The 27443-nt window shown below is 37.8% G+C and overlaps 1 protein-coding gene across 3 annotated transcripts; it reads left to right on the top strand.

Annotated features, from left to right (window-relative positions):
* The first annotated feature begins 234 nt into the window (after positions 1-234).
* On the top strand, positions 235-27210 carry TMEM267 (transmembrane protein 267). Of its 3 annotated transcripts, none has more exons than XM_036845516.1 (3): positions 235-366; positions 12398-12785; positions 26258-27210. In XM_036845516.1, exons 2-3 carry the CDS (start codon positions 12474-12476, stop codon positions 26591-26593), a joined length of 648 nt encoding a protein of 215 aa, XP_036701411.1. In that variant the 5' UTR covers positions 235-366; positions 12398-12473; the 3' UTR covers positions 26594-27210. The 3 variants fall into 3 exon arrangements, with proteins under 3 accessions (XP_036701411.1, XP_036701413.1, XP_036701412.1); XM_036845518.1 differs by lacking the exon at positions 235-366 and adding an exon at positions 462-530; XM_036845517.1 differs by lacking the exon at positions 235-366 and adding an exon at positions 9782-9859.
* Positions 27211-27443: the final 233 nt, after the last annotated feature.

Genomic DNA, 27443 nt, shown 5'->3' with positions numbered 1-27443 from the left:
CCACTAAACAAGCTGCACCTTGTCAGTCCAGTTAGAGTCAAGCTGCCCTTTATGTTGTCTCTTTTCTCGACTCTTGGCCATTCAGTAGTCATGATTAAGCGTTCTAGCCTTCTCACCGCTGTCCACAAGAAAAAGCTGCCCCCAATGCCCACCGCACAGCGGCAAAGAGTAATTATCAAGAGCTCCCCAAGGGGGCGGCGGAGCGCCACAGCGGAGCGTCAGGTCAGCCAAGCCGCCCGGTCTTGCGGAGTGAAAAACTCTCCTACGCCCACCCTAAAGGATCCCGCGCAGGAAGTCGGAAACATCTCTACATCTCCGGGACAGCCGGCGGCACCGCTGGGCAGAAGCCCGCGCGTCCCATATTCGGTGAGGTTAATTCGCGTCCCCGGCTTCCCGCCGCCGCGTGGGTGCGCTGTGGACGGCGCCGGCTAAGCCGAGAATGAATCCTCAGGGTCGAGAGAGGGGAACCAACAAGGCACTTTTCACTTCCCACCCGTCGTCCCAAATGTGTCCTTTTGGGGAGCACGACGGTAGGGGAACTCGAGGTACCCAACCCCTCGGCCTAAGAGCCCTCAACCCGCGTTCCTGGCCGCTCAGAGTAGGACCAGTATCCCGGCGTCCTCTCGGCCGGCGTCGCGGGCTGGAGCCGCTCAGGCCCGCGGCCGGCGTCTCTATGGTACCGACAGAAGAGGGTGTAGAGGGGCGGGGCCGCCGTTCGCGCGGCTGGCTTGCTTCAGCTGGGGGAGCAGACGGTGGGTGCGGCTGATCCTCAGCGAGGGACCGGGCGGGAGGGGGACTGTATGGACGCCGCGAAACTGCGTCCTGAGGTGGCAGGCCGGAGGCGGGGACCACCTGAACCTGAAGTCTAGAAGATCCAGGTTCCCGATGGGGAAGGCGTGGAGGGGCGGCAGTCGCGTGGGACCCGAGAGCAGGCGGGGTGTGCTCGACAGACACTGGCCGGTGTCTCCGGGATCTGCGCGATCCCTGCACGGCCCTCCTGCTTCGTCGCGCCTTATAGATCCCATGGGCGTCAAGCCCTCGCCTAGGCTTCGCGCCCCTGGCGTTTCCCTGGCTCTGGGCGGGGTGCCGGGGATCTTGCCAGAGTTGCCCGTTGCCACCTTACCAGCCACGAGGGCCCTTAAGGCGCCCAGGCTCCCGGGAGGCGTGATTGTGGAGATTGTAACTTGTTCCCTTCCCTGCAGACGCCAGGGCTTTCCACCTATTTTCTTAATCGACATTTTAAAAATCATTGAATCATGCCAACCTTAGGAAAGAATGACTTTGGGAATTTGCTAAGACTTGAAACATGTTGAAATTCAGAATCGTATGTATTTGTAATGGTCATAGGAAAGAAACGTTTTATATGCAGGTTACGAAAAGTATCCGTGAAAGTGAGCAAGATTTGTGTTTCCTTTCTTTGCAAATTAGCTGAATTAAGATTTGGCGTCTGCTTTGAGTACCATAGCATTAAAGAAAGTAAATATATATTAAGTTTCACAGCAACTACAGTTCATTGAAGAGGACTTATTTGTAAAGCATAATAAAGGCAGTTTTCGGATTTTAGACGGTGCTTTTTCCTCAGGTTTTTGTAAATATGTGTGATGGGGTTTGGCGGGGAGAAGGGGGTGAAGCAGAAAAGGACATTTCTGTTGGGAATTTGCTACCTCTTATTTTTTTGGTAGAAATAACGTCAGAGATTATTAACAAACAATGCACAACAGTGTGTAAAGTAACTGGCTAAGTATGTGTTTGTCGAGTTAAGGAAAGGGAGGATTACTACTAGGTATACTTTGAAGACCCCATAGTTGATGGCATAGTACTCTTATGGGAATGGCGCGTGGCAGAGTTTGGCCATTGCCGAAAATGGCTCCCGCAAGTCCTAGAGACACATTTATGATCTGGGTAACTGGCTGTTATGGCAGAAATCATTCCAAATAATATCTTCAGTTCACAGGCTGAGGATTGCTAACCTGCTTACCCCCTGTATTAGTATAATGGAATATTAAACACCTTGAGCACATTAACTTCATGCATGACAAGTTTAAGAAAATTATAATTACTGCTCTTAATGAACTTGCCCAACAAAAGTGAATATGTAAAATAAAGGTATTTTACAGTTTAAGAGGTTCTGGAGTCCATTCTATTTATGCGGGAGGAGCAGGAAGTGGAAAAAGGAAGCAGAGAGAAGAAAAATGGGACACTTAGGTGTTCTAGTCAGAGACAATAAATAAGAGGAAGTACACCTATTAAATTACTTTCTCATACTCAGAATCTACTCTAAATATCTACACCAGTAGTTGCAGTGGAATAGATGTCAGAACTGTGTGTTTCTGGGACCATAATTATACCTTTCTTGAAAAGAGAAACTACTGTTTTAGCTATCCATGCTGCATAACAAATTACTGTACCCCAAAACTTAGAGGCTTAAAACAGTAAACAGTTATTATCTCACTGTACCTTTGGGCCAGAACTTTTGGAAGAGGCTTAGCTGGATAGTTCTGCTCAGGGTCTCATGAAGCTGTAGTCCAGATGTTGGCAGTGCTGCAGACATCTGCAGGCTTGACTAGGGCTGAAAGGATCTGCTTCTGGGTTCGCTCAGGTGAGCTTTTTGTTCCTCTCTCATCAAGCAAGCTGTTTAAACTTTCCATTTAAAATGCATTTTGTGCTGCCCCATTATGTGTATCTGTTCCTATTCATAAACTACTACAGTATACAGACATTTGGAAAACAGTAAGTTTTTCTTTTTCACGTCGCTTTAAATTTGGATCATCATTTAAATACTTTAAGTGATCTTTTCATGTTTCACTTTGCTCATGACACTTCACTAGCTACTCGACTCTTTTTGTATCTGAACTCATCGAGTAAAACATAAGGTGAGTACATTTAAATATATTTAGTGATGACAAAAATTGTTTAGTGAGTAAAAGAAGATGGATGTAATGAAATGGCTTTATAGAGACATCATGCAATTTGCAATTAGGTGGATAATGACCTTTTGTCTGCTTTCTAGGATGAAGCTTGACAATAAATTTGCAATTAAATGCATATAGAAGCATAGTTTGAGCGGCAGAAGAGCTTTTCTGTTAGGCCTCTGTGTATACTGTGTCCAGCCTACGTTCTCCTCACACTCATCCACCTGACTGGCCTTCTTTCTTCTTAGGGCTAATTTACAGGCCACGGCTTACCGAAGGAGGGGGATATTGCTCTGCGGCTGTACCTCTCTGGCTTGGTCATTAATTCAAGCTTTCTGTGTCCCAGTTCCCATCCAGCTAAGTGGATAATGATATTATCTTTGGTTCAAGGGAATATTTTATAAACTTAAAATTATATGCCCTGAGCCTTTAAACACATTGACTTCTTTATCCATTCAGGTGTCAGATGTTTACTTTGCAGAGCAGAGACCTGATTCATGATGTGTGGAACTATAAATCCTAAGGTATATGGAGAGGATTCATGACCTTGGAGGTTTCTTTTGCATTTTGGTCATATCTCTTGGTTGAAAGTATCTTGAAATCATTATTTCCTAATCCTGGAAGAATCTGTAGACTATAACTCAATCTTAGTGCTTTAGAGAACAATTTTCATTTTTCCAAATGACTAAGAATTTGAGGATGGTTTTAGATTCCATTGTCATTAACAAAATAGTTGTTCTCTGCAAAGCAAGTATTCTTCACACTAATAAAAAAACTTAAAGGAACCTGCATAAGTTTATTTCATCTGGAGATACAGAAATATTTCATACAGGCTTTTCATGTACCAACTAATACATAAATGTAAATACATTATTTTTATATTATACTATAAATTTGACTTGTGAGATTTGCATACAATTTTATTAATGTTTATTAATGTTATATATTCTAATATTTTATTAATATTTATAATGTTATAAATATGTTTCTACATTTTAAAAAATTATACTTTTAAGAAGCTGAGTTTAGCATCATGGTCTGAGTTATTAATTACTTCTAACTTTTCAAAGGAGCTTTATTAGTTTTGTTTTCATGATAGTAAGACATTAAAAATTTTTATGAAATCAAAGAAAAGGAAAAAAAAGTAATGATCACATGTAAGCCCACCAGTGAGAGACAAGCGAAATGAACAGCCTTCCAGATTTTTTATGCATATGTACATATTTTTAACAAAAATGTAATATTTTACATATTATTTTTTAGGCTACCTTTTAAATTTTAATATCTATTGAGCATTTCCTATGTCAACAAATATGGGAATAAGTATTTTTTTAATGACTGCATAATTGTATGGAATTTATTTCACTAGTCCTGTATTTTGGACACATAGTTTCTAATTTTTCCTTATTATAAACAATGCTGTGCTGAACATCCATGTGTAACTCTTTGTATTTATCTAATTAGTTTCTTAGGATAATTTCCTAGAATTGGAAATGCTGAGTCAAAAGTATTTGCTCATTTATTAATCATTTTTGATACATATTGTCAAATTGTCTGCTAGAAGAGTTATACCAATTTATATAACTGCTAATACTCTGAGTGATCGTTTCCCCACCACAAACAAATCATTAGCAATCTTTTGTCGATCTTACATAGAAATCTCATTGTTTTAAATTAAATTCAATTGATTACCAATAAAGTTGAAATCTTTTAATAGTTTTCTTTGACCATTTGTATTTCTTCCTTTTCCAAATTGCCTTTTCATAGACGTTGCCATGTTATTATTGGGATACGTATTTTTTCTTCTTGTTAGTTTTAAAAGCCCTTAGTAAAGTAGGGCTTCTAATCTTTCTCCATCATAAATGTTCAAAATTTCCTCCATTTATTAGTCTTTAATTTTGACATGCAGAAGTCTACATTTTTATATAGTCATGTCTATCAGTATTTTTAAAATAATTTTGAGCTCCTCTCTAAAAGTCTAGCTAGCTGGACTATGTAGAAGTCTGTTTACAAATTCATATAAATATCCCAAATTTGATAACCAAACTGATTACAAAAACTATCTGACCATGGAAAATTTTCAGGCATCTAGTCAATGAAACTGATTCCCTTTCTTAATTTAACCAGAGAAATGGTCTGCATTACAAAACTAATCCATGGGATTGTGACATTTTGAAATCTAAAATTGTTTGATTTAACAACTCTACCATATAAAACTGAGCATTGCACAGATGATCCAATCTCAGGTTTCTTCTGATGATTAACTCTCCAGTAATACTTAGCAATTAAACCCTTTTGTAACAGACCGATTACCATTGTGGACTGGTCGTCCTGCTCAGTATAGTATATTTGCGAGATTCCTCATCTAATGCATCTAGAAGGAGAAAGGAGCCCACCTTCTACTATATAGGCTGAAAAGGCCAAATACTGTCTATCTTTTCCAACCTCCCTTGCAACTAGGGAACGGGCATGTGACCTAGGCCCAGCCAATGCCCAACTCCAAATTTTGAGAGCAAAGAAACAAATATGCCAAGAATCTTTTATGACAGCAGCAGATAGGGCAGTACTAGCAGCAATGGCAATGATAATGTCTGGTGATGGGTCAGGCAGTGTAAGCTGGGCTCGGGGGCAGAGAGGTCTTCACCACAGGTGTCTGGTGTCATTTTCACTGAGGTGCTTGAGGCAGAGTTTGAAGCCTGGTTCTTGAAACCTGGCAAGTCTGTGATTTCCCAATATCCTTTGAATGGTTTTTGCTTTTACTTAGAGTGCTTTCTGTTCCGTGCACTTAAGAACCCTAACTGACACAGGATCTGAGTGAAATCATTGTTCCTTACCAATTTGGAATTATACATGCATTTACCCCTTCCCCAAACACACACTTGACCTGTCTCAGACTTTGCATTTACCTTTCAGTATTCATATTACTCTGCTTCTGCAAGTTTATTGGCATTTACTCTTTCGAATGCCAATCTGAAAATGTTTTGTGAAGTTGCTAAAAGAAAATCCCTTTTATGATTTTGATGAGAGTTACATTAAATTTATAGATTAATTTGAGGAGGAGAACACCATCCATGTCGTCTTCTTCCTCAGTAAAATGGTCTGGCTCTTGTATCAGTAAAGTTCCATCAAAGGAGCAGAACTGCTTTGCGTGCTAAGGAATAAGAAGTTTAGACCTGCTGTAATCCTGGGGCTCGGAGGGCAGGCGCTGCAGGCCGTTGCCTATGAGTCTGTTTTTGAACCTGAAGCTGCAGCAAGTCGGGAGGGGAAGGTGGATGTGGATGAGAACAAGGACAGAATGGAACCTGCACTGGCCTCTCACCAACTCCAGTTTTGATGCCGCGGGTGACCTGCGGGAGAGGCTGGCACCCTTGACCCAGGGGCTGCACATGCAGGCCCAGGATTTGGAGAAGCTGAAGGAAGATATGGTGAAGGCTGAAGGAGCTGCAGGCCTAGCTGCTTGCCCATGCCAGCAAGGTGAGCTGACAGATCAGCAGCAAGACGTGCGAGCTCCACGGCGCGTCCGGCGCCAACCTTTAGAGTTAAAAAATGTGGCTGCTGCTTCACTTCTGCCTTCCGAGTCCCATGTACAGTGTCTCCTGTAGCCAGCACTACAAAGAACTATAAAAGGAAGGGGATTCTGGGAAATGTCCTTCCAACTTAGCTGCGTTAACATAGCACAAAGCCACCAGAGCTCTAAATAGCTGATTGATCAAGTACAGTTTTGTCATTTTCTTCACATGCATTACCTGTTTAGTTTATTCCTTGATATTTGAATTTTTATTGCTGTTGTGAACGTTCATTTTCCTGTATTTTCCCCTTATGATTATTGCTGGTACATTAATAATTTATCTTGAATTAGCCGCCTTTTGCAACTTAAATTCTAACAATTTTCAATTTATTCTCTTGGATAGGCAGTCATTTCACTTACAAACTAATGTAATTGTTTTCTTCCTGATAAAGTAATGATACATTTTCTCTCTCCCTCCCTCTATCCCTTCCTTGCCTCATTACATTGATTAAAACTGCCAGAACAATATTATAATAGCTGTACTGTTTTTGACTTTAAAGATAATGTTTCTTGGTTTTCATTCATTCTGGTTTCTTATAACCTAGCAGTTCTTAATGTTTAGTGAACGTAAGAATTACCTGGTATTCGCACTTGCTAAAAATGGAGATTTCCAGGAACACATGCTACATTTTACTAAATGCCGTTTAATCATTTAATAGACAATACCTGGTGGATAACAGATACAGTGTATGATGATTTTTATTTAATTCATTCAATAAATACTTGTTGAGCATCCACTGTGTGCTAAAAGATAGTGGTGAATAAATAGACCAAGTCTGCTCTCTGAGCTTTTGTTTTCTTTCCTGAAATGTTTACAGAGCATAAACACTTGAAAAGTAGGCAAGTCTTCTGGCTCTAACGGAATTACTTGCACCACCATTTAAGCTTAGTTTCTTTGAGCTAATTAGGTCACTTTATTTTTCTTTTAAGCAGTTTAAAAGTGATGAATTATATATTGCATTGTGGTCAGAGAATTTGGCCTGAACATTTCCACTTTTTAGATTTTGTTGAAGTTTTTCTTGTGGATGAGTAAATGTGTAATTAAATTTTATAAATGAGCCAGAGACATTTGGAAATAATGTGTATTCTATGTAATATACACAGTTTTAGACCTGTATATGAAATAAAATTTGTAATTAAAGTATTCAGACTATATCTTTTTTTTTTGCTACTTGACCTAATTCATGTAAGCACGATTTGACATGTAAGCATCTTCTTATATAACTTTACTATGACTTGAATATTTTATCCCTTTTGATCCCACTAAGTCTTTTGCCATAAATTGTGTTTGATGGTAGTATTACCACAGCTGCTTAATTTTGTTTGTGTTTTCTAGATATGTATTTTCTCATCTCTTTATTTTCTATATTGCTGAGACTTTTTGTTTGAGATGTTTTCTTATGAACAGTAACTTGGGAGATGTTTACTTCTGTTCCAATCTGTCTCTTTATAGAGAAATTTAATACATTCGCATATATTATAGTATTTGTGTTTGATGTGTTTGTTTCCTTTTTTATTTTTTTGGTGGGTGGGGGTGGGAGTAAAATTTCCTTCTTCATTTTTTTCCTTTTCTGTTTTGCTATATTGAGCAAGTTTTCTGTATTCCTCTCTTCTTCCCCTAGAAATTTAGAAGTGCTGCTCCTTATTTTTTCCCCAGAAATCATATGTAAATGTGTTATAATTTCTAAGGCAAGAATCTTAAAATTTGCAGTTGTCACATAGAGGCCATAATTTAGTTGTTTAGAACCCTATTGTCAGAATCCTGTTCTCCCAGAGCTCTGTAATTGCTGTCCCACAATATTTGGTGTTGGTGTTAATCACATTCTCTTTGTTTTGCAGATAATCATTGTTGTTGATGATGGTGTTGTTTTTGGACTTGGAAACTCTTAAGGATTTTCTCTTTATTTTTTGAATTTGTTTTTTCTTTCAATGCCCAACTCTTTGTCCTTTTTTTCTCCCTCAAGCTTTGGGAAAATTCTTTGAAAGTAATTTTACTCACTAATTGTGTTTTTTGAAGCATTCATTTTACTATGCATTGCTTCTATTGACTTTTTTTTGGGCCATCAGGTTTTTTATCCCCATAATCTCTTTCTTATTTTCAGATTGCTCCTTTTACATGAAAGGCTGCTACTGTTACTGACAATAAAATATTTTCCCTAACTTTTTAACATCTTTATTAGAGTATAATTGACATGTAATAAACTGTACATATTTAAAATGTGCGATTTGATTTTTTTTTAATTTTTATTTAATTAATTAATTTATTTTTGGCTGTGTTTGGTCTTTGTTGCTGCATGCGGGCTTTCTCTAGTTGCGGCGAGTGGGGGCTACTCTTTGTTGCGGTGCGTGGGCTTCTTATTGCAGTGGTTTCTCTTGTTGTGGAGCACGGGCTCTAGGCGCACAGGCTTCAGTAGCTGTGGCTCGCGGGCTCTAGAGCGCAGGCTCAGTAGTTGTGGCGCGTGGGCTTAGTTGCTCCGCGGCATGTGGGATCTTCCTGGACCAGGGCTCGAACCCGTGTTCCCTGCATTGGCAGGCGGATTCTTAACCACTGCGCCACCAGGGAAGCCCCCGATTTGATATGTTTTGATGTGGGTATGAGACTATGAACCGTGAAACTGTTACCACAATCAAGATAATGAACGTATCTGTCCCTCCAGTGTCCTTATGCTCCTTTTTAATCCTTCCTGCCCCTCCGGTCTCCATGCAACCACTGATCTGCTTTCTGTCACTTAGATTAGTTTGTATTTTCTAGAATTTTATATAAATGGACTCATACTATGTACTCTTTTAAAAAAAATATTTCTAAATGAAAATTTCAAACATAAAAGGAGTATAATGAACTAAAGTATATCCATTACCTAAATTTAACAATTATAACATTTTCACATACTTGCTTCAATTATTTACTTTTTAAAAATAGACTTTTTTTTTTTAATATAGCAGTTTTAGGTTTATGGAAAAATGAAGCAGAGTAGAGAGTGTTCCCATATATTCCTTCTACCTCTGCACACATTTCTCCCTATTAACTTTTTGCATGAGTGTGGCACATTTGTTACAATTAATGAACCAATATTGATACATTATTATTGACTAAAGTCCAGAGTTTACATTAGGGTTCATTCTTTGTGTTATACAGTTCTATGGGTTTTGACTATGTAATCTTTTTTTTTTCGGTCTGGTTTAGTGTTATTTTAAGGTTCATTCATGTTTTTGTATGATTCACGTTTTGGTTTCTTTTTATTTCTTTTTTCCACATTTTGTTTATCCAGTTGGGTTGTTTCCAGTTTGGAGCTAATGTAAAGAAAGCTGCTATGAGCATTGATGTGCAAGTCTTTGATGTGCAACTCTTTGTGCAGATGTTTGCTCTCATTTCTCATAGGTAAATACCTAGGAATGGAATGACTGAGTCATATGGTAGGAGTATGTTCAACTTTTTCAGAAACTGGAAAGTTGTTGTATCATTTTACATTTCCACCAGCAGTGTATGAGAGTTCTGGTTGCTCCACATCTTGTCAACATTTGGAATGGTCAGTCTTAAATTTTAGCAGGTCTAATAGTTATGTTTGGAATCTCATTGTGGTTTTAGTTTCCATTTCCCTAATAATGAATGATGTTGAATCTATTTCATGTGCTTCTTGACCACCTGTATATCATCTTTGTAAAGTACCTTTTCAGATCTTTCACCCATCTTTGTATCAGTCTGTTTTTCTGTTATCATGTTTTGAGAATTCTTTGTTCTGTGTACAAATCCTTTACCAAATATGAGATATGCAAAAACGTTCTCTCAGTCTGTGTCTTGTCTTTTCATTCTCTTAACGTCTTTCAAAGAGCAGAAGTTCTTAACTTTGATGAAGTTCAATATATCAACTTTTTAAAACAGGTGGAGCTTTTGATACTGACACTAAGAACTCTTTGTATAACCCAAGGACAAAAATATTCTCCTGTGTTTTCTTCCAGAAGTTTTACAGTTTTGTTTTACTTTTAGGTCTGTGATCCATTTTGAGTTAATTTTTGTATAGGGAGGAAGGTATGGATTGAGGTTCATTACTTTTGCATATGGCTATCCAATTGTTCCAGCACCATTTGTTGAAAGGAATATCTTTTCTCCATTGACTCTCCTCTGCATGTTTGTCAAATAATCAGTTGACCATTATGTGTGGATCTATTTGTGATCCCACTCTCTGTTCTGTTGCATTGGTATATTTGTCCATCTTCATAACGATACCACATTCTTCATTACTGTAGCTTTATAATAAGACTTGAAATCAGATGGTGTAAGTCCTTCAACTTAGTTCTTTTTTAAAGGTGTTTTCCTATTCTAGGTCTTTTGCATTTCCCTATAAATTTTAGAATATATACAATGAGCTATGTATAGTTTTTATAACAGAATGGAGGTTTAATCATTCTCAATAAATCATTTAGTTATTCTTTAAGTCTCAGAACTAAAACAAAACAATACAAAAACTTCAGGTATCACACAATGTTGATAACTTTAACTAGATAAGTGATTTCAATATTCTATGCCAGGTAAGCACTCAGAATTATGATTACCTTTTTATGTCAGTTAAGGTTCTTTGGTTAGAGGTAACAGAAAGGAAAAGGGGACTTATTGGGAAAATCCTGAGGTAGCTCATAGAAGGTGAAAGATGAGCTGCAGGAACCAGGGCAGCTCTGAGAACCTTAGAGATTGGACCTGAGGACTTGAGGTCCTTATGATTCTTTTTTCCTAGGCTGTTCCATGTAGTGGAGTCCATGGTCTGTAAGAAGAAAAAGAACTTTCCCGATCAGCTCCACTAGGAAAAATTCTGGAAAGGAGTCTGATTGGCCCAGCTGGGGTCACCTTCATAAGCAGAGTAATCACTACTAATCACTACTATAGAATTATTACTTATTAGTAATTGCTTGTTAATCACTACTATTAGAAAGGGAGACAGGGAATTCTAATTGGTCAGCTCCAGAGTTTGGGTATTTTTTTTTTTTTAATAAATTTATTTATTTATTTATTTTAGCTGTGTTGGGTCTTCATTTCTGTGCGAGGGCTTTCTCTAGTTGCGGCAAGCGGGGGTCACTCTTCATTGCGGTGCGCGGGCCTCTCACTATCGCAGCCTCTCCTGTTGCGGAGCACAGGCTCCAGACGCGCAGGCTCAGTAGTTGTGGCTCACGGGCCCAGTTGCTCCCCAGCATGTGGGATCTTCCCAGACCAGGGCTCGAACCCGTGTCCCCTGCATTGGCAGGCAGATTCTCAACCACTGCGCCACCAGGGAAGCCCGAGTTTGGGTATTTTGATGAGCAGTTTTCCCAAAGGAAGTGGATGCTGTTATCAGAAAAAGTATGGAAAGCAGTTTCTGGGTACACAGACACAATGGATCCCCACTACTGTGTAGTACACATTGCTGAAAGAAAGAACTATTTGATGACCTCAAAGTAGTAGATTAGTCAGTGGGCTTTCTTAAATTTCCCTTGATACATGCTACCATCTAAACTGTTGTTCCTACAAAGCTAATCTGTTCTCTTTGGGCCACATGGCATATTATATATAAATGTAAGAAATACCATTTCTTTTAATACTTGAAAGTTGCTAAGAGAGTATATCGTAAATGTTCTCATCACACTCACACAAAGGTAACCATGTAAAGTCATGACTGTGTTAACTAACCTTATTGTGGTGATCATTTCACAATACATACGTATATCAAATCATCATGTTGTGTAACATAAACTTACACAGTGCTATGTACCAGTTATATCTCCATAAAGCTGGAAAAAGTAAAATGAAATTACTGATAACAGTTAAAGAAAAAAAGAAATACCAGTTTTTACAACTTGGTTTTATACTTGTAAAATTATTCTCAATATTGTTTTGTTTATATATTATATGGCAGCCCATAATCTTCATTTTCTCTGCTTTCTATTTTAGGGTGACTGGGAATGTAAACAAGAATAAGCTGTTTGTTTCCTGATGGCTTTTAGCATATACTGACATACTGTTTGTGATGGCATCTGAGACTGAGAAGACCCATGCTTTACTCCAGTCTTGTAGCACCGAATCTCTTATTTCCAGCCTTGGTCTGGGCATTTTCTGCCTAGTAGCTGACAGACTTCTTCAGTTTTCCATAATTCAACAAAATGACTGGCTTCGTGCACTCTCAGATAATTCAGTACATTGCGTGATTGGCATGTGGTCATGGGCAATAGTCATTGGAATCAAGAAGAAGACTGACATTGGAGAAATCATTTTAGCTGGATTTTTAGCCTCTGTTATTGATATAGACCACTTTTTTCTAGCTGGATCCCTATCTTTAAAGGTAAGAAATGTATATGTGTAATTTTTCTGGTCTTTCATTTTTTTAACATCATTTTATTTATCTTCACAGCATCATTCTACTTAGAGCTAGAGAAGATTAGCCTTATTTTAAAACAGGAAAGCCCATTCTTCCAACTTTTTTGAGCACCGAGTACTTCCCTAGAGCACAGACATGTTGCTGACCACATCATATGGCATCACAAAGTGCCGTGGATGCACCCAGAGCAAGGGCTCACTAATTGTACCTAAGGAGTTCCATTCTGGCTTTACAGAGGATGTGTTTAGCCAAGTCTTTTTTTTTTTTTTAATTGAAGTATAGTTAATTTACAATGTTGTGTTAATTTCTGCTGTACAGCAAAGTGGTTCAGTTATATGTATATATACATTCTTTTTTTTAATATTTTTTTCCATTATGGTTTATCATAGGATATTGAATAGAGTTCCCTGTGCTATATAGTAGGATATTGTTGTTTATCCATTACCCAAGTCTTGAAGGAAAGATTAGCTAACTGCTTTAAAGTAATGGGGGTCATTCTCAAGGCCATCCTAGTCCTTTTTGTATCAGGGTTCTTTCTTTAGGACCACACTTAAAATTTTCCCCTATTCTTCATATTTTACAGTTAACATGAAGCTCCTAAGTGCTCCATAACAGCTGAATAGCTTTAAGATGATTCCTAGGCCTGGGGAATGACTGTAATGGATTCATTCATTCCTCAAGGCCCTCTTGAGGCCAAGCTGTGCATTTCAGCAGGCTGATGAGGACACAGTCCCTGGTGTAGAAATTGAGGAATTTCATTGAGGCTTTAGGGGTATAGCTTATACAGTGACCTATTAGTATTGAAAATGCACTAAGCCTAAAATGGCAGTTCAGATAATATTTTCTAAGTGTCAACAGATTTACCTACTGTTTGTGTAGTTATGATCTATAAACACTTCAGGAAAGAAATACAAACTTGTAGAGCAAGGACTTAGCTTTGTTCACCACTGGCTAGAACACTGTCTGGCTTACCTAGTAGGTGTTCAGTAAACATGTGTTGAATGAATAAGAAATGATCTTCTGTTCTTCCTAGTATGTGTCAAGTCCCGTACCAGGTACTTCTCAGAGGTTGTCTCACTTATTTAGAAATTTAATCAGTAAGGAATCAGTAATTCCTGATTAAAGACAAATTTTAACTATTTTTTTTCTTTTTTGCTCTAAGTGAAGGCAGCATAACATTGCTGTTTAAGATTGGAATCAGAAGACCAGAGTTTAAATCCTAGTATATGGTCTCATCAGAGCACTTTTCTTCCTTAAGTCTCAATTTTGTCATCTCTAAAATGTGGATCATAACGTTACTTCCCTCATAGAGTTGTTGTGAGGATTAAATGAGTATGTTAAGTGACACACCCTGGCAAATAGTTAACAATAAATGTTAGTAGAGATGGTAAAAAGTGTGATTTAGGAGAGCTGCCAAGATGGTGGAGTAGAAAGGCCCTGAGCTCACCTCCTCTCACGAGCACACCAAAATCACAACTATCTGCAGAACAACCATCAGTGAAAAAGACTGGAACTTACCAGAAAATATCTTCTACAGCTAAAGACATACAGAAGGAACCACAACGAGATAGGCAGGAGGGGCAGACTCGTGATACAATCAAATCCTATACCCCCTGGGTGGGTGACCCACAAACTGGAGACAGTTATACTGCAGAGGTTCTCCCACAGGAGTAAGAGTTCTGAACCCCACGGCAGGCTTCCCAGCCTGGAGGTCTGGCACCGGGAAGACAAGCCCCCAGAGCATTTGGCTTTGATGCCAGCAGGGTTTAATTGCAGGAGCCTCACAAGACTGGGGGAAAGAGACTTCACGCTTAAAGGGCGCACACAAAATCCCATGTGCACTGGGACCCAGAGCAAAAACGTTAATTTGATAGGAGCCTGGGCCAGACCTACTTGCTGGTCTTGGAGAGTCTCCTGGAGAGACAGGGCAGCTATGGCTCAACCTGGGGACATAGACATTGGTGGCAGAGATTTTGGGAAATATCCAAATGTGTAAATACTGCTGCTGGGGGCTGCCATCTTAGCTCATTAGTGCCAAAACCTGGCCCCACCCAACAGCCTGTAGGCGCCAATGATGCCTCAGGCCAAACAACTAACTGGGTGGGGAATAGCCCCACCCACTAGCAGAAAGTCTGCCTAAATACTTCTGAGCCCAGACACACCCCTAGACATGGCCCTTCCCACCAGAGGGCCAAGACCCACCTCTACCCACCAGTGGGCAGGCACCAGCCCTTCCCACCAGGAAGCCTATACTAGTCTCTAGACTAGCCTCACCCACCAGGGGGCAGATGCCAGTAGCAGAAAAATACAGTCCTGCAGCCTGCGGACCAAGCCTGCCAACAGCAAGCCAGACCTGACCCTGGGAAAAGCTGGGCCCTGGCCCTGCCCACTAGCACAACAATGCAATCTTTGGGACAATCCACACACTATACCCAACTGTGTCAGGAACTGCCCCCCACCCCCCCGCCAGTCAATGATATGAAACGAGCTTTGGGATCCCTGGGCCCTGCAGTCAGACCAGGAATGAGCTCTGCCTGCCAGTAGTCCAGCACTAACCCCAGGATCTAGCTTCACCTGCCAGTGGGTAGGCAATAGCCCCAGAGTCTTCGGGACCCTGACTCTGCTCACCAGTAAGCCAACACTAGCCGTGGGGCCCCATAGAGTTCTGCAACCAGCTGCCTCACGACCAGGCCCCGCTAAACAGGAACCAGCAGCATCCACACAAGGCAGGGCCTGGCAACCAACTGGACTAAGAGCCAACCAAGCCTACCAGGCCACCCACATAGTCAGCCCAACACAAAAGAAGCACCCACACAGCCCTCTTAGGGGGACCCCTAGACCATATAGCTTGGGTGATGAGAGGGGAGTGCACTGCTGGGATGCATAGGATGTCTCCTACAAAAGGCTACTTCTCCAAAGTTAAGAAATGTAACTAACCTACCACATATACAAAAATACAAATAGCAACCTATGACAGAATGAAGCAGCAGAGGAATATGTTTCAGACGAAGGAACAAGATAAAAACCCAGAAGAACTAAGTGAAGTGGAGTAGGCTATGTACCTGAGAAAGTTCAGAGTAATGATCGTAAAGATGATCAAAGAACTCAGGAGGAGAATGGATGCACAGAGTGAAAAGTACAGTTAGTTAGAAAATATAAAGAAAAACCAAACAGAAATGAAGAATGCAATAACTGAAATGAAAAATGCGCTAGAAGGGATCAATAGTAGACTAAACGATACAGAAGAATGGATCAGTGAGCTGAAAGACAGAGTAGTGGAAATCACTGCTGCTGAACAGAAAAAAAGAATGAAAAGAAATAAGGACAGTTTAAGAGACCTCTGGGACAACATCAAATGCACTAATATTCACATTGTAGTGGTCCCAGAAGGGGAAGAGAGAGACAAAGGGCCTGAGAAAATACTGAAGAGATAACAGCTGAAAACTTCCCTCATGTGGGAAAAGAAATAGTTACCCAAGTCCAGGAATTGCAGAGTCCCATGCAGGATTAACCCAAAGAGGAAGACACCAAGACACACTGTAATCAAAATGACAAAAGTTAAAGATAAAGAGAGAATATTAAAAGTAGCAAGGGAAAAGCAACAAATAACATACGCGGGAACTCCCATAAGGCTATCAGCTGATTTTTTCAGCAGAAACTCTGCAGGCCAGAAGGGAGTGGCAGGATATATTTAAAGTGATGAAAGGGGAAAACCTACAACCAAGAACACTCCACCCAGCAAGGTTCTTGTTCAGATTTCAGAGGGAAAGCAAAAGCTTATAGACAAGCAAAAGCTAAAAGAATTCAGCACCACCAACCCAGCTTTACAACAAATGTTAAAGGAAATTCTCTAGGCCAAAAAGAAAAGTTTGCAACTAGCAACAAGAAAATTATGAAAGGAAAAACTAATGGTAAAGGCAAACCTGCAGTAAAGGTAGGAAATCATCCAAACAGAAAGCTAGTAGGGACGTTAAAAGACAAAAGTAGTAAAAATCATCTGTATCCACAATAAGCGGTTAAGAGATACACAGAACAATTAGATGTAAAATATGACATCAAAAACAGTAATCGTGAGGGCAGGAGAGTACAAATTCAGGGTATCTAAAATGCATTTGAAATTAAGAGATCAACAACTTAAAACAATTATATATATACATATATATATATATAGAGAGAGAGAGACACTCTGTTACAAAAACCTCATGGTAATTGCAAACCAAAAATCTCTAATAGATATACACACAAAAAGAAAAAGGAATCCAAACATAACACCAAAGATAGTCATCAAATCACAAGAGAACAAAAGAGGAAAGGGGGGAAAACACATACAAAAAAAATCCAAAACAATTAACAAAATGAGAAAAAGAACATACATATGGATAATTACCTTAAATGTAAATGGACTAAATGCTCCAAACAAAAGACATAGAGTGAAGAAAAAAAAAAAAAAAAAAAGACATAGAGTGGCTGAATGGATACAAAAATAAGACCCGTATACATTCTGCCTACAAGTGACTCACTTCAGATCCAGAGACACATACAGACTGAAAGCAAGAGTATAGAAAAGGGTATTCCATGCAAATAGAAATCAAAAGAAAACCAGAATAGCAATACTTATATCAAACAAAATAGACGTTAAAATAAAGACTGTTACCAGAGACGAAGAAGGACACTACACAATGATCAAGGGATAAATCCAAGAAGAAGATATAACAATTGTAAATATATGCACCCAACTTAGAAGCACCTCAATATACAAGGCAAATATTAACAGCAACAAAAGGAGAAATCAACAATCACACAATAATAGTAGGGGACTTTAACACCCCACTTACATCAATGGACAAATCATCCAGACAGAAATCAATAAGGAAACACAAGCCTTAAATAACACGTTAGACCAAATGAACTTAATTGATATATAGAGAGCATTCCATCCGAAAGCAGCAGAATACACATTCTTTTCAAGTTGGAACATTCTCCAGGACAGATCACATGCTAGGCTACAAAACAAGCCTCGGTAAATTTAAGAAAACTGAAATCATATCAAGCATCTTTTCCAACCACAACACTGTGAGACTAGAAATCAACTACAAGGAAAAAAACTGCAAGAAACACAAACATGTGGAGGCTAAACAGTATGCTACTAAACAACCAATGAACCACTGAAGAAATCAGAGGAAATCAAAAAATACCTAGAAACAAATGATAACAAAAACATGATGAGCCAAAACTTATGGGATGCAGTAAAAGCAGTTCTAAGAGGGATGTTTATAGCGATATAAGCTTACCTTCGGGAACAAGAAAAATCTCAAATAATTAACCTAACTTTACACCTAAAGGAACTAGAGAAAGAAGAAAAAACAAAACCCAAAGTTAGTAGAAGGAAAGAAATAAAGATCAGAGCAGAAATCAGTGAAATAGACATGAAGAAAACAATAGAAATGATCAATGAAACCAAAAGCTGGTTCTTTGAAAACGTAAACAAAATTGATAAACCTTTAGCCAGACTCATCAAGAAAAAAAGAGAGAGGACCCAAATCAATAAAATTAGAAATGAAAAATGAGAAGTTACAACCGACACCACAGAAATACAAAGGATCATAAGAGACTACTATGAGGAACTATAAGCAAATAAAATGTACAACCTCTAAGAGATGGACAAATTCTTGGAAAGGTACAGTCTCCCAAAACTGAACCAGGAAGAAATAGAAAATACGAACAGACCAATTACCAGTACTGAAACTGAATCAGTAATTAAAAAACTCCCAACAAGGGACTTCCCTGGTGGTCCAGTGCGTAAGTCTCCACACTCCCAATGCAGGGGGCCCAGGTTCGATCCCTAGTTGGGGAACTAGATCCCACATGCATGCCACAACTAAAAGTTCACATGCTGCAACTAAGTCTGCATGCCGCAACTAAGAAGCCCAAGCCTGCATGCCACAACTAAAAGATCCCACATGCCGCAACTAAAGATCCCGCATGCTGCAGTGAAGATCCCGTGTGCCACAACTATGAGCTGGCGCAGCCAAAATAAATAAATTAATTAAATTAAAAAAAAACTCCCAACAAACAAAAGTCCAGGATTAGTTGGCTTCACAGGTTAATTCTACCAAACAATTAGAGAAAAGTTAACACCTATCCTTCTGAAACTGTTCCAAAAAATTGCAGAGGAAAGAATACTTTCAAACTCATTCTATGAGGCCACCATCACCCTGATACCAAAACCAGACAAAGATACCACAAAAAAAGAAAATTACAGGCCAGTATCACTGATGAACATAGATGCAAAAATCCTCAACAAAATACTAGCAAACTGACTCCAACAATACATTAGAAGAACCATACACCATGATCAAGTGGATGTATCCTAGGGATGCAATGATTTTTCAATATCCACAAATCAATCAGTGTGACACACCACATTAACAAGCCGAAAAATAAAAACCATATGATCATCTCAATAGATGCAGAATAAGATTTTGATAAAATTCTATATCTATATATTATAAAAAAATTCTCCAGAAAGTGGGCATAGAGGGAACATACCTCAACATAATAAAGACCATCTAGGACAAACCCACAGCTAACATCATAGTCAATGCTAAAAAGCTGAAAGCATTTCCTTTAAGATCAGGAACAAGACAAGGATGTCCACTCTTGCTACTTTTATTCAACATAGTTTTGGAAATCCTAACCACAGCAATCAGAGAAGAAAAGGAAATTAAAGGAATCCAAATTGGAAAGAAGTAAAACTGTCAGTGTTTGCAGATGACATGATACTATACATAGAAATTCCTAAACATGCCACCAGAAAACTACTAAAGCTCGTCAATGAATTCAGTAAAGTTGCAGGATACAAAATTAATATACAGAAATCTGTTGCATTTCTATACACTAACAATGAAATATAAAAAAGAGAAATAAAAGAAACAATTCCATTTACCATCACATCAAAAAGAATAAAATACCTAGGAATAAACCTATCTAAAGAGGCAAAAGACCTGTACTCAGAAAATTATAAGACCCTGATGAAATAAGTTGAAGATGACACAAACAGATGGAAAGATATGCCATGTTCTTGGATTACAAAATCAATATTGTTAAAATGACCATACTATCCAAGGCAATCTACAGATTCAATGCAATCCCTATAAAATACCAATGGCATTTTTCACATAACTAGAACAAATAATCTTAAAATTTGTCTGGAAACACAAAAGACCCCGATTAGCCAAGACAGTCTTGAGAAAGAAGAACAGAGCTGGAGGCATCAGGCTCCATGACTTTGGCCTATACTACAAAGCTACAGTAATCAAAACAGTATGGTACTGACACAAAAACAGACACATAGATCAATGGAACAGGATAGCAAGCCCAGAAATAAACCCATGCACTTATGGTCAATTAATCTACCACAAAGGAGGCAAGAATATACAATGGAGAAAAGGCAGTCTTTTCAGTAAGTGGTGCTGGGAAAACTTGACAGCTACATGTGAAAGAATGAAATTAGAACATTTTCTAACACCATATATAAAAATAAACCCAAAATGGATTAAAGACCTAAATATAAGACCAAATACTATAAAACTCCTAGAGGAAAACATAGGCAGAACACTCTTTGATATTAAATCACACCAATATTTTTTTGGATCTGTCTCCTAGAGTAGTGGAAATAAAAGCAAAAATAAAAAAATTGGACCTAATTAAACTTAAAAACTTTCACACAGCAAAGGAAATTGTAAACAAAATGAAAAAACAACCTATGGAATAAGAGAAAATATTTGCAAATGATGCAACTGACAAGGGATTAATTTCCAAAGTATACAAATAGCTCATATAGCTCAATATCAAAAAACCAAACAACCCAATCAAAAAATAAGCAGAAGAACTGAATAGACACTTTTCCAAAGAGGAAATGCAGATGGCCAACAGGCACACGAAAATATGCTCAACATTGCTAACCATCAGGGAAATGCAAATCAAAACCACAGTGAGATATCACCTCACACCTGTTAGAATAAATATCATGAAAAACATTACAAATAACAAATGTTGGCAATGATGTGGAGAAAAGGGAACCCTCATACACTGTTGGTGAGAATGTAAATTGTGTAGCCACTATGGAGAACAGTATGAAGATTCCCTTAAAAACTAAAAATAGAGTTACCACATGATCCTGCAATCCCACTCCTGGGCAGATATCCGGAAAAGATGAAAACTCTAATTTGAAAAGATATATGCACCTCAATGTTCATAGTAGCGGTATTTACAATAGCCAAGACATGGAAGCAACCTGAATGTCCATCGACAGAAGAATGGGTAAAGAAGATGTGGTGTATATATATATGTGTATATATATATATACAATGGAATATGTCATTTTCAGCAGCATGGATGGACCTAGAGATTATCATACTAAGTGAAGTCATACAGAGAAAGACATATATGATATCACTTATATGTGGAATCTTAAAAAAATGATATGATCTTATTTACAAAACAGAAATAGACTCACAGACATAGAAAACCAACTTATGGTTATCAAAGGGGAAAGGTGGGGGAGGAAGGGATAAATTAGGAGTTTGGGATTAACAGATACACACTACTATATAGAAAATATTGAATAGATAGACAACAAAGACCTACTGTATAGCACAGGGAACTATATTCAATATCTTGTAATAACCTATAATGGAAAATAATCTGAAAATGAATAAATATATGTGTATAACTGAATCACTTTCCTGTATACCTGAAGCTAACACAACATTGTAAATCAACTGTATTTCAATTAGAAACAAAAGCAAAAAAGAAAAAGTGTAATTTATAAATGCATTCATCTAGAATTTAAGTATTTCTATTGTAATTCTTAAAAACATTTAGGCTGTATACTGTATTTATTCCCTGATTCATTGATAAGCAGTAGTGTTAAGAATATGAGCCATAGAGTCAGGCAGATCCAGTATTAGATTCCAACTCTGCCCCTTGACAACTGCACACTGTGGGGAAGTTACTTAGTCTCTCTCTTATTCGTTTTGTTGCAGTGGTGAATGGGAGTGTTTCCTTAATTTCTCTTTCAGATTTTTCATCATTAGTGTATAGGAATGAAAGAGATTTCTGTGCATTAATTTTGTATCCTGCTACTTTACTAAATTCACTGATTAGCTCTAGTAGTTTTCTGGTGGCATTTTTAGGATTCTCTATGTATAGTATCATGTCATCTGCAGTGACAGTTTTACTTCTTCTTTTCCAATTTGTATTTCTTTTATTTCTTTTTCTTCTCTGATTGCCATGGCTAGGACTTCCAAAAGTATGTTGAATAATAGTGGCAAGAGTGGACATCCTTGTCTTGTTCCTGATATTAGAGGAAATGCTTTCAGTTTTTCACCATTGAGAATGATGTTTGCTGTGCGTTTGTCATATATGGCCTTTATTATGTTGAGGTAGGTTCCCTCTATGCCCACTTTCTGGAGGGTTTTTATCATAAATTGGTATTGAATTTTGTCAGAAGCTTTTTCTGCATCTATTGAGATGATCATATGGTTTTTATCCTTCAGTTTGTTAATATGGTGTATCACATTGATTGATTTGCTTATGTTAAAGAATCCTTGCATTCCTGGGATAAACCCTACTTGGTCATGGTGTATGATCCTTTTAATGTGTTGTTGGATTCTGCTTGCTAGTATTCTGTTGAGGATTTTTGCATCTATATTCATCAGTGATATTGGTCTGTAATTTTCTTTTCTTGTAGTATCTTTGTCTGGTTTTGGTATCAGGGTGATGGTGGCCTCATAGAATGAGTTTGGGAGTGTTCCTTCCTCTGCAATTTTTTGGAAGGTTTGAGAAGGACGGGTGTTAGCTCTTCTCTAACTCTAATAATAGTCCCCCACTATTATTGTGTTACTGTCGATTTCCTCTTTTATAGCTGTTAGTAGTTGCCTTATGTATTGAGGTGCTCCTATGTTGGGTGCATATATATTTATAATTGTTATATCTTCCTCTTGGATTGATCCCTTGATCATTATGTAGTGTACTTCCTTGTCTCTTGTAACATTCTTTATTTTAAAGTCTATTTTATCTGATATGAGTATCGCTACTCCAGCTTTCTTTTGATTTCCATTTGCATGGAATATCTTTTTCCATCCCCTCACTTTCAGTCTGAATGTGTCCCTAGGTCTGAAGTGGGTCTCTTGTAGACAGCATATATATGGGTCTTGTTTTTGTATCCATTCAGCAAACCTGTGTCTTTTGGTTGGAGCATTTAATCCATTTACGTTTAAGGTAATTATTGATATGTATGTTCCTATTACCATTTTCTTAATTGTCATGGGCTTGTTTTTGTAGGTCCTTTTCTTCTCTTGTGTTTCCCACTTAGAGAAGTTCCTTTAGCATTTGTTGTAGAGCTGGTTTGGTGGTGCTGAATTCTCTTAGCTTTTGCTTGTCTGTAAAGCTTTTGATTTCTTTGTCAAATCTGAATGAGATCCTTGCCGGTTAGAGTAATCTTGGTTGTAGGTTCTTCCCTTTCATCACTTTAAATATATTGTGCCACTCCCTTCTGGCTTGTAGAGTTTCTGCTGAGAAATCAGCTGTTAACCTTATGGGAGTTCCCTTGTACGTTATTTGTCGTTTTTCCCTTGTTGCTTTTAATAATTTTTCTTTAATTTTTGTCAATTTGATTACTATGTGTCTCGGCATGTTTCTCCTTGGGTTTATCCTGCCTGGAACTCTCTGCGCTTCCTGGACTTGGGTGGCTATTTCCTTTCCCATGTTAGGGAAGTTTTCGACAATAATCTCTTCAAATATTTTCTCAGTTCCTTTCTCTCTCTCTTCTCCTTCTGGGACCCCTATATTGTGAATGTTGTTGCGTTTAATGTTGTCCCAGAGGTCTCTTAGGCTGTCTTCATTTCTTTTCATTCTTATTTTCTTTATTCTGTTCCACGGCAGTGAATTCCACCATTCTGTCTTCCAGGTCACTTATCCATTCTTCTGCCTCAGTTATGCTTCTATTGATTCCTTCTAGTGTATCTTTCACTTCAGTTACTGTATTGTTCATCTCTGTTTGTTCTTTAACTCTTCTAGGTGTTTGTTCTTTAATTCTTCTAGGTCTTTGTTAAACATTTCTTGCATCCTGTCAATCTTTGCCTCCATTCTTTTTCTGAGGTCCTGGATCATCTTCAGTATCATTATTCTGAATTCTTTTTCTGGGAGGTTGCCTATCTCCACATCATTTAGTTGTTTTTCTGCAGTTTCATCTTGTTCCTTCATCTGGTACAAAGTTCTCTGCCTTTTCATTTTGTCTATCTTTCTGTGAATGTGGCTTTCTTTCCACAGTCTGCAGAATTGTAGTTCTTCTTGCTTCTGCTGTCTGCCCTCTGGTGGATGATGCTATCTAAGAGGCTTGTGCAAGCTTCCTGACAGGAGGGACTGGTGGTGTGTAGCTACTTCTATTTTTAAGATATCTGGTTTTACTTGTATAATTTTATGATATGTCTTTGTTTTATTATTTATCTATGAATGAAAAATTTGCATGAATATTTTAGAAATTAGGCAAGCAACAGAAACTTCTTGTTTCTTCCTTAGCAACTATTAATATAAATAGACTTCACAAATGAAAGTGTGAATAGTCAATATCCGTCCACACATCCAGAGCACAACTGCTAATCATCTCAACATGAGGCTATTGCTCTCCTCCAAGTACTGATTACTGTAGCCCATCCCGCCCCCCATCCCACGCTGCTATTGAGGAGCATGATATATTGTGGGTATATAACTTAAAAACAAAGGTGGAGGCTAAAATGGCATAATACAGAAATGTTATGTGTTCTGACAAAGTAAAAGTAAAACAACTAAAAATGTGGAGGAGTAGGGAGAGGGAATTAGGAATGTAGAATAAATAAACTCTTTGATGTTCAGCAGGTAGGTGGGAATTAAAGAATACTGGTTTAAGGAGTGGCTTTACAAGATACCCAGTTTAAGGTTGGTCTGATTTGACAGTGTTGCAAGGTACAGTCTCTTTAATGGGTGACTTTTTTTTTAATGTGGTGGGAAGGTTGTGTCCTCTATTTTTTTAAAAATAGGAACCTGACTTTTTGCCTTTACTACTTCTTTTTTCCCTTTACTATTTCTTTTTTCCCTTTACCACCCAGTCTCCAAAGGCTACCTCTCCCTTCCTTTGTACCATCTTCTCCTGGAAAACTAATGCCTTTCAGAGCCTTGAATCGTGCCCACTTTTAAGTCCTTTCTGTGTAGTTAGTGCTCTTATGTACCAGGACCCCTTTTCAGTATTTTCACACTTGGGTTGAACTTTCTCTTTCTAGTGGTAACTTTAGATCAATCTTAGATTTCCCCTCATCTTTCTTCAATGCAGTTTTTCCTGGCTTGAGGGGGGAGTGTGAGAGAGCGCTCACTGACTTGGTGTTTATTTTAGTACTTTAGAGTAATTGAAGTTTGGGCATTCTCTGACTTCTGGCTATGCTAAGTGGGGCTTGGTATAGTTTTATTTGTCATTGTTCTGTAGTGTTTTTGAAGATGTGTGGAGAGATTCCAAATCAGGCAACCTTCTCTATCTTCAGCTTTATTTTTATTAAAAATTATCTAGTTGGAAATTAGCCTTTAGAATGTGTGAGAATGAAACCTTACTCCTGGATCATTCAGGGGTTAAGCCTGAAATTTTCATTTGTTTAGATATTGATTACATTTTTACAGTGGTTTAGAAATACTATTGGTTTATTTAACTCAACTTTCAAATACTTGTTTAAAATAATATACTGCCTCTAAATGTTGTTATAAATAAATTCTGAAAGTATTCAAGGCTAATATAAATGGTTACAACAAAAATACTCAGCTTTTATGCATTTATTAATTGAAGAATGGGGTGGGGGGAGGGACAAGATAGGGGACAGAGATTAAGAGGTACAGACTATTAGGTATAAAATAATTAAGATACAAGGATGTAATGTACAGCACAGGGAATATCACCAGTATTTTATAATAACATTAAATGGAGTATAATCAATAAAAATATGTTGTACACCTGAAACTAATATAACATTATAAATCAACTATACTTCAATTTTAAAAAGTTTAATTGAAGAATATTTTATTCAGTTGTGAGACTTTTTCAGTGCTCTTAGAGGTCCCAGACAATTCTTTAAAACTCCAAGTTTACACTAACCATACATTTAGGATATAAATTGTTTGTATTGTGACTTTTCTACGTAAATAATAGGAAGCTTTTAAAAATTAATCACATGATCCTGAGATCGTGATTTCATTTTTAGTGCAAAGTGTTTTTGGAGGAGGTGGCCTAGAAAATGTTTCCTTTGCATTTCCAATAGCCTGCAGGAAAACAGATGGTTACAATATTAGGAAGCAGCTATAAAATTTTGTTTGCCAAGAAGGAAATGATACTAGCTACCGCTTTCCCTGTGCAGGCTGCTATTACTCTTCCACGAAGACCTTTCCTTCACTGTTCTACTGTGATACCCGCTGTGGTTCTGACCCTGAAGTTTACGATGCACCTTTTCAAGCTCAAAGATTCATGGTGCTTTCTTCCCTGGATGTTATTTATATCCTGGACCTCACACCATGTTCGAGATGGAATTCGCCATGGCTTGTGGATATGCCCATTTGGAGAAACTTCTCCTTTGCCATTTTGGCTTTATGTAATAATCACATCATCTTTACCTCACATCTGTTCATTTGTTATGTATTTCACAGGGACCAGCCAAGTGATGTCTTCAAAACATGGAATTCATATTGATGTCTGAGATAACCATATGGCAGTCTTAAAGAACCAATGGTTGAGACAATGACAGCCAACATTAAAGTGAATTTAAAAAACATGTTAGGTACTTATATTAATTATAAGATGTATAATGAATGCTAACATGTCTTTATTTCATATATTTTCATCCTGACTGAAGTTTAATTTGCCAAGTACTTTAGTGAGTTGTGATCACTGGCAGAAACTGCTTTCGTGCACTTATGTTATAATATTCTTAAAAGACAGTAACATTAGACCTAGGTTACTGTTTCAGAAATAACTTTAGGAAATAATTATTATAATATGTTGACTGTAGTAACATTCTACCAAAGTAGTATTTTTTCATTATCTTTGTCCTCAAATCTCATGTGTTGGAGTTTTAACTGTTTTGAAAAACATAACTAAATTTAACAAAATATTTGTTTAAAATTAACATTAACAAAATATTGATGCTTGACTCATAACCATAAAATTCACAAAAAAAGGACCTAACCAATAATGTCATTTCAAATGTAAACTCCTGAATGTGCCATTAAAATTGTTTTAGTTGCTGTCAATTTGTTTACATACTATTCTAAAATATTATACCAGTTAAATCATTTTTTAAAAATTTGCCTGATACTGAGACAAAACATTTTTTTTTCAAAAAAATAGTTTTAGGAAATTGGCTTTTTCCTTTGTTCTTTCAGGTTAATATTCTGTTAAAAATGATTAACCTTTATTAGAGAAGGAAAATTGAGTTGCTGTAAGTTTTACATTTGCACAGTTTAATATACTTTGATATAACAGTCAGTGCCTCAAAGGCACCTGTTTTTTTTGTAGCATTTGTACCAGTTGCTGTCTTCAGATTTTCT

Source organism: Balaenoptera musculus, chromosome 3, assembly GCF_009873245.2.
Source record: "Balaenoptera musculus isolate JJ_BM4_2016_0621 chromosome 3, mBalMus1.pri.v3, whole genome shotgun sequence".
In the NCBI taxonomy this organism is placed as follows: domain Eukaryota; kingdom Metazoa; phylum Chordata; class Mammalia; order Artiodactyla; family Balaenopteridae; genus Balaenoptera; species Balaenoptera musculus.
This window is presented reverse-complemented; position numbering and strand designations above follow the sequence as displayed.